General features: G+C 38.8%; 1 protein-coding gene across 1 annotated transcript in view; it reads left to right on the top strand.

Moving 5' to 3' along the window:
• The first annotated feature begins 3218 nt into the window (after nucleotides 1-3218).
• The window catches only part of FAM13C (family with sequence similarity 13 member C), a 118086-nt gene continuing 111236 nt past the window's right edge, over nucleotides 3219-10068 (top strand). Inside the window, exons 1-2 of the mRNA XM_015592184.2 lie at nucleotides 3219-3387; nucleotides 9609-9665. Coding sequence (XP_015447670.1) covers nucleotides 3326-3387; nucleotides 9609-9665 — 119 coding nt within the window. The 5' untranslated portion in view covers nucleotides 3219-3325. The remainder of the gene's footprint in view (nucleotides 3388-9608; nucleotides 9666-10068) is intronic.

Genomic DNA, 10068 nt, shown 5'->3' on the forward strand with positions numbered 1-10068 from the left:
ACATGGAGTGACCTTGAGATAATTATGCTAAGCGAAATAAGTCAGACTGAAAAAGTTAAAAATCGTATGATATCACTTATCATGTGATATATCACTTATCATGTGGGATATAAACCTAAAAGCAACAAATGAGCAGGACAAACAAACAGAGACTCATGGACATGGATTCTAGACTTGTGGTTACCAGAGGACTATAGATTAGTGGTTACTAGTGGGGTGAGGGAAGAGGGGGGAGGTGGATGGGGTAAAGGGGGTCAAAATACGGGGATGGGGGAGGGTGAAGTGGGTAAAGGAGATCAAATATATGGTAGCTGAAGGAAACTGGACTTTGGGTGGTAAACACACAATAAGAATATACAAATGTCAAATGATAATGTACACCTGAAAATTTTAGAATTGTATTAACCAATGTTACCCCAATGAACTTAATCAAAACAGTAAAGGAAACATAAAAAAGACTTGTAGGAAATAAAAAACTTTTGGTCTTCAATGAGTTTGAGAAACATTAGTGAAAAACAATGAAATACTTTTCTTTGCTGCCTAATGGGCATTGTAAATTTATAATATTACTTCCTTTCAAAAACTTATTTTTGACCATGTAACTCTTTTTTCCCCCCGTTTTTGAACCATCTGGGAGACTAGAATTCTACTGAGGACACTTAGGGAAACACTGGTCTAGAACTTGATTTTTCCAGAACTCCAATATTAGTTTTCCTGTTTCACTTTTTAAGCTTACTTTGAACTGCTGTGTAGTCAAACAGGGTCTTTAAAATAACCAGATGTTGTATGATTATTCATCAGTATTGTCCAAATTCCAAGTTGAATAGTACAGATTATCAAAACAAAGCAAAACAAGTCCCCAGTCACCATAAAAATAATGTCTAAACCTGATTTAATATGGAAACAAATAATATCAGAAGAATTGATAGAGAAATAAAATTTTAAATGGTTGATATTTTTATATCAAATAACTGCCAAATCGCTGTCCCACTCCCGCCCCCCGCCCAGGATATTTTTTCTCCCAGTGGTAATAAGCTATATCAACAAATTATTTTCATTGCATACAAATACTACCTAAATTCTAATTTTGGTTTATACTATTCATGAGTTGCTGAGAATTTTGTTTGTTTGTTTTTTGCCCCTGTGGACATTATCAAATACTATTTATTTTATATAGTTGTTATTTCATGTTATTTTCAAAGGGAACACATTATTTCATATACTTGTCCAAGTCCTGTTTCAAAGTTGAAAGCATTACATTTTTCCATTCCAAATGGATCACTGGGAACACTTAAAAAGAAAAAGTATGATCTCTTTTTGTATGAGGACATTTGGAATCAGTACCGTGGACAATGAGTAAAAAGAGCTTCTGAAAACTGGCTATCTTTGAATCTTTCGAGCCAACACGGCTGAATATAGACTTGCCTTTTATCAGCCTCAATAAAATATAAAGAATAGATCTCAGTTTGTGATAGCTAAATAATGAATACACATATCTAAAAAAGGCTGTGCCTGATACTCCTAAACCTAGCTCATATGAGGCTCTAAGTGGTTCAGGTATATAATCATTCAAGAGATGAATATTTCTAAACTTATCTATGTCAATAGAATTTAGGTCTAAGACCATATTAGACTTTTACTCAGCTACTTTAAAAAAGATTCTGAGAAAGGAAAATAAAACTGCAAAGGATTTTTCAAAGTATAATTTTAAAAAGTTAAATACATGATTCTCCTACAAACGTAGGTACACATCAGAGGTCTATCTATTCACTAATTAATGAGGGAACCTGTAAGATGGCGATGCTCTTGCTTCCAAGAGCATTTTGAGGATCTGATTATTTATAAGCATTTGGAGAGGATGTTAGTATCAGTTTGTTAAGTTAGATGCAAAATTGGTTAAAGTTGTATGAGGCAATAAAACCATCAACGTTGAGATTACCTTTTCCTCCCTACGGTTTGGACAAAAACTGCAAGTGAATATGTAACTTCACTGTGTCTGGGATCTAACCAATAATGAATAGCAAAATCAAACACAATTATGTTTTCCAAGAGAATTAAACAGTTCTTGGGTAGACCTTTGAAACAATGTCTCAGTGTGACACTGAAAAGTCATGCTTTTTGCCCTTATGGCCAAGTTTTGGGTAATTTTTCTAATTATCCGAAGATAAAAATTTGAGGGGTTTTTGTTATAAATTAACTCACCCACTTATACAGTTTGATATCAGAAGAATTGGTAGAGAAATAAAATTTTCTCAGCTGCCTTTGGGAATGGAGAGATTAAAAAGAGGAGGAAGGGTCTTCTTAACTCAAAATTCAAAATAAGCATCTTTCAGATGACTTTCATTCTGTAGCAAGGTCAAACTGGCAGGAGAAATGAACAATGGAAAGAGGGCAGGACAAATATCCCCATGGTGAAGCAAGTGGGGGTTGACAGCCTTCCCTTCCCCCAACAGGGCTGCCTTTATTTAAAGGAGAGAGCGAACGTTTGTGTATTTGATCTCTCATTCTTCATAAAGGTCCTCCCGAGCAGAGCTTAGGCTTAGGAAGCCCCACCTCTTGCACGGTCCCCCTCAGTCACCAGCTAATGCCAGCAATAAATCCTCCGCTTGCCCTGCGTGGGCTCATTCACGGCTCTGTCGTCCGGGGCCGGGCGCTTCCTCTTAGGGACTGAAATAACAGTGCAGACAGATCGAGTGTGATGCAGCGAGCTCTCCTTCAGAGTCTCTTCTTTTTCCTGGGCAATCTAAAACAACACACAAACAGAAAAATAAAATGAAAACGGCAGTTAGGTCCCCTCCCCCTTCTCACGCTCTCCCGGGTTTTTTTGTGAACCACGGATGAATCTTTGCTAGTTTCCATCCCTAGAGGGGGTAGCTTTGTAAAATTGGTAGGAGACGTCTGGAAGAAAGCAAGTCCCCCGGGGATTTCAGCACCTAGGCAGAAACTGTTGGGCTTTCCTATTGCCAGCCCTGGGGGTGGCTGGCACCGAGAGGCCGGGATTAAAGGCGGCGCGGGGCTGGCAAGGTTAGAGTCGCGCGGTAACGCTCCAGGTGCTCCTTGCGGGGATCCCCGGGTCCCGGCCTCGCCGCGTGCCCCGCCCCTCCCCGCTCTGTCCCCGCAGCCTCGCGGGCTGCCGGGCTTTGTGGTTTGCCGTGCGGCTGGGCCCCTGCTGGGGGTGTCGTTACGAGCATGTGCAGACAGCAGCCCAAGGTAGAGCGAGCGTGCCGGGCGAGCCCTGAGACTTGCCTTGCAATGCCATGTTTGTGTGTGTGCTCTAACTCCCCGAGAGCGATCAGGGAGACGGCTCCCCGGCCGGACTTGGCTGATGTTTTCTTGTTTCTGTTTCAGCCTTCAGGATAATTCCTTCAGCAGCACCGCTGTAACAGAGTAAGTGTTTCTTGCCATTAAAATAAGACTTGCATGCCTTTCTCTGGAAGCAACTATTATGAAGGTACCCTCTACCGTCCCCAGCCACTCTTCGTATTAGATGCATTGTCTACTGTAATCTGCGGCTGGGAAGACCGCGCGAGACATGCTGACTGATGGGGCCCAGAAATCTTTACAGGTTGAAATCAGCCTTTTAGCAGCTATGGGAGAGATATTAAAACAAGCCGATGGCTTGCGGAAAGCTCAATACTCTGAGATATGTGTTCTTGGAGCTCAGATTTTTAAAAAATCTATTTGACATTTTTTAAAAATCTATTTGACATGTTATAAGGGAAGCTTTGTTGTATTTTGCCAACATTGGTGTCAGTTTTCGTGGAGTATGCTGTATACATTTACAACAAATAGGAGATGGATGTAAAATGACTTGAGTTGGATTCCAGCATGTGATAAACAAGCTAAACTTATCCTCACCCTCTCTTGTCTAGAGATTTTTAAGACTCAGTAGAGTAAACTTTTCTTGCATGCCCTTTGTCATTTTTATTTTCTGACCTCAACAATCTGGCTATAGGAGGAATGAGTCATCTTGTCCTATGATTAAAGTGTTGATTGGGGCGACTAACACCATTTAAACATAGAATGAAGTTTAATATTTTACTCAAGGCCAGCAGGCACAGTATTTTTTTATTAGATATTTATAGTTTATGGTTTAAAATTTCGTCATTTCTTTCTTAATCTGTTTTCCTAACACTATACATGTGTTAAAAATTGATAGTATATTATGCTATTACATGTAATTTTTATATAATTTATATATGTAAACATATGTATGGAATGTCTATACTTTAAGCAATCTTTCTCTAGGCAAACTCATGATGTTTACTTCTGGGACCTTGTGACAGAAGTCATTGTAAACAGCTTTTTAGGAAAAAGGCATGTATAAGGTATTATATATACTCAACTACATTAAGAAAATGCTGCAAGTTTAATAGAGAAAGCCCAGTAACTTGGGATCTGCATGCTAAAGTTCCCTAAAAGGCAAAAAAATGTGGGAATAGGTATTTCGTGAGTTTCAAGTCTTACCACTGTCAAAATAACTTATGATAGAGGGAAATATTCTACAGGACTTCTGAGGCCTTCTTGTTTCCCACGTTCTTTTGTTTCTCTGGGTATGCTACTCTCTGTGTCGAGCTTTGGGCTCATTTAAGTGGAGTTACTTAAAAAAACAACCCAGGGTTGACATTATTTAGAAGATGCAATATAAAACACATGTTGGGACCCACATCCCATTAAAGAGCTTACTTGTTAATTGTGCTGCAATTTTGCTTTTTCTAAAATCCTGAGAGAGGGGGAGAGATGCCTGTCAAAGGATGCAGGCCAAAGACGAGGCCAGGACTTCCTGGTTCAGGCGCACAGGTACTTCCTCCCTTTGCTGCACTTAAAACCATCAAGTGCTTTCTGGGCCTGATAACTCTTGAGCTCTTTCTTTGTGGCCGAATCTCCAGTCAGCCAAAAGCCCAACAGCTTCAAAATGGAGACACCTAGTTCCAGATGTCACATGGACAATTTTGGGGGGATAAAGATTTTATAGTTAAATGCTGGGGAAAGTCTGGTACCTTGTCTTTGGCCACTCCCCAAAGAGTTCTGATTGCATAAGATTCTGTTGTTGTTTTCAGAGAAGTGACAGTGATTTATTTTAAAAAGCACTGAGTGACAATTAGAATGCCATCTGGCTAATTTAAAAATCTAAGGAGCGTATTTAAAACATACTCAAAGCTTTGTAAGTGTAACAGCACAAACTAGGGTCATTTAAAACTAGTCATTGGCTAATAATACAACATCTTCTCCTCATCTCAGGAATATGAACCATTTTCTTTGGTTGTTTGGGCATGACACCAAAGCCAGAAGGACCAGGATACACTATCCTAACACATAGATGTAGCAGGTGCTCAGTAAATGTTGGGGTGTGGTCTTGGCATACATAGAGGAGGCACTTACTTTTCTTTTATATTTTGGATACAAGACAACTTTCTCTTCTCTCTGTCCCCACCCAACTCCTACTTCTTCCTACTCACACCCATATATTTTCTTTGGTGCCTGAAATTATACCTAGAGATAATTTCTTTTGGATTAAGGCCACTGGTGGTGACTCTTATTAAAATGGAAATTAAAAAGTCTGTCCCATGGGAAGTGGATTCAAGTTGTCATTAATACTTTAATATACATTATGTTATTAGATAGTTTAACCTAATAGAGTTCCACTTGGCCTGCTGGAGGTCTTACAAGAGTCAAAAGGAAGGAGAATTGGGAGGGACTCAAGGACAGATTTTATTTTCTTCTCCATTTTTCCCAGGCCTGACACTGTCTGTGCAGCTCTGGACTAATTCAATTTCTTTTTCTACCCAATCTTCCAAGATAAGAATGGCCTTGGCCTTCCCTTCTGTATCTGCATCACTCTTTCATCTATTATTTTTTCAAGGTCATTTCCTATGTTGTCTAGCTAACCTGATATTTGAAATGAAGCCTGGCCAGCAATGAATTCTGACTTAGTTAACCGAGTTAGTTATCATCCGAAACAATGCTCCTTTAAAGCAACTGATCATTAATATCAACTGGGGAAGGGAGATTGGGATTTGTGAAAAATCCAATTTCCCTTGCTTTATCCCCAAATGGAAACCTAGAATGGGTGACTGCGTTGGAGTCAGCCCAGGGCTGGTCTGGGTTTTATAAACCTTTAGGTCAATGTTAAACTTTTTAGAAGCATACTAGTTATGTGTGGGGAAGGGCAATCTGGTTTAAAAATTCACATTCCTGGGCCCTACCCTCAGAGAGTTGATGTACTGGGGCTAGAGTGGGAGTGGGGCCAGAACCTGCTGTTTCAACTAGGCACTCCAGGTAGTGCTAATGCAAGTGGTTGTGGGGACAGATTTCAGGTTCTTGCCTCTGCAACTTTGCCTTCAGGGAACATGGTACTACAGGGTGAATGACAATCCTCTTCCTGGCACAACTACATTTTATTTAATAACCAACTTGAGACCAAACAAAAGAACCCCTCACGGGCACTTCTTTCTCCACCATTATTTTAATGAACAAATTATTCTCTCTTTTTTGTGAGCCTCTGGGAATGTAGACTGAAGAGACTATTTGGTGGTCTTAGTGTGGGGGAGCAGAAATGACACAGGCTTCGCTGCTTTACACCTTGTAACCCTGGACAATTCCTTAGCCTCTTGTGTGAAGGTACGTCCTGCTTCACAGCATTGTCAGGCTCAATTGAGACAGAGTGAGAGAAAAGATGAGCTGTGAAGTACATATTCTTTTTCTTCTTCGTGGTTGAAAGAGGGAACACAAGTCTCAATAAAGAAAAAGGTAACAACCCTAAGCATTTCACAAAGAAACGATTGAAAGAACAAATTATCCACATATTGTCTAGGTAACCACAAATTAAGAACTCTGGGACTTAGAAGCTAATTGATGAGAATCTCTAGGAAGTCATTTAATAGAGTGCTGGTCACATTTTTATTTTTTTACTATTAATGAACAACAGTAAGAAAAATATTTTATATTAGAATCTAGTACACACATATATACATGATTTATTTAAGAAAGTTTTGTGAAATAACACTTAACTCTTACTATATTGACATTTTCTATTCTGTTTCTCTAACAATAATAACAACAAGATGCTAGTAGCTGCTATCTGGTTTCAAGACCCAGTAATAGGTCACAACTTACAGTTTGAAAAACTGCACTAGAAGATGCCCAGTCTTGAATATTTAAGGAGATCATTAAAAAGATTGATCTTTAAATTCCTGTATTGGGTTCTAATATGGAAGAGAGTGCCATGCTGAAGACCACTTGGGCACTTGGTCTGAACTGATTTTCTTCCAGAAGTGGGGATACCTAAATATGGGTTCCCACTGTGGAACCCAGTTTTATAATTGTGCCAGTATTATACATTTGCAGGGCTGCTGGGCAAACAAACAAACAAAAAAACAAACAAACAGTAGAATAATCAGAAAGGAGCTGTTAATGAGTAGAACTTGATGGTCTTCATCAAAGCAAATAAAAACCCTACTGAACTAAATGAGCATACATACATGTGCCATGTACACCAGTGGAGAGATCTATTTCATTGCTATATCTGTGAGCTAGGAATTATGTTTCCTTGAGTAGCAACTGGAGGTGTTCAGTAGATCTTAAAATTGCATCAGCTAATTAGGTCCCACCTCATACTTCAGAAAGCATCTGCAACTTTGTATGTTCTGGTGCTGAGTTTCCATTTTTAACTAATTGTACTTTGAGAAGAAAGGTTAACACATCATATGAGGGGGATAAAAATAAGCTCTTGCCAAATTTCCAAACAATAGGTATTGTTGAGCTCTAGGGTTGAACCTCTGGTTGAACCCTAATTCTTTAGAAGCAACAACTAGATTTCTGTTCTTCATTGATTTTTCTACTTAGCTAGGTTACTTTTATTGGGATAAATTTTTATTCACATTACAAAGCTCATATAATTTATTAAGTGAATGCCTCTAATAGAGGAGAAAAAGCAATACTTATGAATTTAACTTGTTTCCCATGAGATGGACAGAGTGGGTTACTGACAGTCAAAAACATGAGAGAGCAAGAAAACTTAGTTCATTTTGTTAAGAAGAGCATTTTGTTAAGTCAATTGACTTTTTTTTTAACTGCTAGAACAAAATATTTCAGCACTTAGAGTGAGTTAGAGTCTGTAGGTGGCCTTTGTTTAATTCAGTACAAAACCATAACTTAAAAATGATAATAAGGGAAAAGGATGAAACTTTCATCAATTTATTCTGTGGGTAAATTATATACCATAGTGGGTAAGGAATATTTACAATTTTTAAATGATTTCATATAGTACAAATACTATATTATAGTTATATTTATGTATGTAGGTATTTATTTTTGTCTGCTCATTACAGTATGAATCTTTCAAGAGAGTCTAAGTCTTTTCAATTTTGTGTCCTTAAGAAGTAGTGGTACTCAAAGTGTGGGTCCCCAACTTGTTTTGTAACTTGTATGAGACAAGAAAAGTATAGAGATAGGGAGTAAGCATTTGCTAATGTTTATAGGAATTTGACATTCTTGTAACATTTTTACAAAAGTGTCTGTCCACATTGGGTTGAAAATAGAAACAAACTGTTCAGTCCTGAATCCCAGAGAGTTTGAGAAGCACAGCTCCAGTGGCTAATGCAGTAGCTGGAAGGGGAATAAATGCTGAATAAATGCTTTTAGATTATTTCAGGAACCAGACTTTCTAAGGGGCCAGAGTCTGTTACTCAATTCAAGCATTTATTGAGTATCCACTCTGGAGTTGCACTATTGGTAGCGTGTATAGGAAAAGAAATTACAGTTATTTTTTCTCATGGAATTAACAACTAATTAAAAAGATCTCGGAGGTACCAAGGAATTACATAATAGTTCAAGGCAAGATGTAGTTGGTTAACGAAAACTCAGAATGAAGAGTAAACATTCATATACTAAGGTTAAAGTAGGAACATGGCATGTTCATGAATTTGGCTGAGAAGGTTCACAAAAGTTGTGAGACTGGACTTGGGCAGTAAAGGATGAAAAAAATCATTTTAGCTTTGAGTGTGGTGGAGTGAGATGGGGAGGAGACGGTTAAGAAGAGGAACAAAGGTTTCCTCCTACATACTTGAGTGCGGGAATTGTTCTACTCCAGATTCCCTTAGGCAATGTGGAGTGCAGTAGATTTTTCAATATGGAGGAGCTGAGAATTTTTCACAATGTTATCCCAGAAGTTTTATAAAAAGGAAGAGGGTCAGGAAAGTCCAGGAGACAACGGAATAAGCCAAATAGAGAGCTGGTGTGTTTTGGGACTGCTTGAGGCAGAGGAAATGCAAAGAGGCATGCAGTGGAGTCTCTTTTGAGCCACCAATCTTGGTGTTAGGTGTCCCCTCAAGTGCTGTGAACACTTAGGTCCTTGCTAAGATCTTGTTAGCTTAGGTGAGGCAGAGCAGTGGAGAAAACGGAGCTTACCTCCGGTTCTGAGCTTTTAAGCTCGTAATGAAATGACAACATTGGTATCACTACCTGGTAGACATATTGGGAATTGGAACTGGTTTCGGAGAGTGGTGAAGATTATTCTATTTTTTTGTCTATTGTGCTAATCTTAGATTACTGCTGCTTCTGCTGTAGCAGACAGTTGGATCTGATGTGGTTTTGTTTCTTCTTTCCAGGTGTGAGGAAGACACAGTCTCTCTACATGAAGACCAGACTGATTGCTCCAGTCTCAGGTATGACCCACCATTGCTTGAAGGGCAGTAACCAATGGGGCCTGATGTCTTTAGTCTCTTCTTTGAATTCTAATAATTTGTTCTCATGTCTTACTTCTTATAATGGATTATCAGCTCTTGAAGGAAGTTTTATCTTGTTCACTTTTGGATACTCTCTGTTACCATCCAGGACAGTGCCTTTGATATGAGGAATGCTCAATAAGTGTCTATTGGATTAAACATTGATTCTCTCATCTCAATGCTCCCATCATAAACCCTAAGGAAGGAAATAATTCTAGATTTATTCACCAAACATGTCATTGCCTGGAGTGTAGTCTTGGTCATCAAGGTGTTCATGGTATGATGGCAAAACCTTCCCTGCTAAACGTTTCTTCCACAATTGCTTTGTTTTGAACACTTTTCC

This window comes from Pteropus alecto, unplaced genomic scaffold (assembly GCF_000325575.1).
Source record: "Pteropus alecto unplaced genomic scaffold, ASM32557v1 scaffold155, whole genome shotgun sequence".
Lineage (NCBI taxonomy): Eukaryota > Metazoa > Chordata > Mammalia > Chiroptera > Pteropodidae > Pteropus > Pteropus alecto.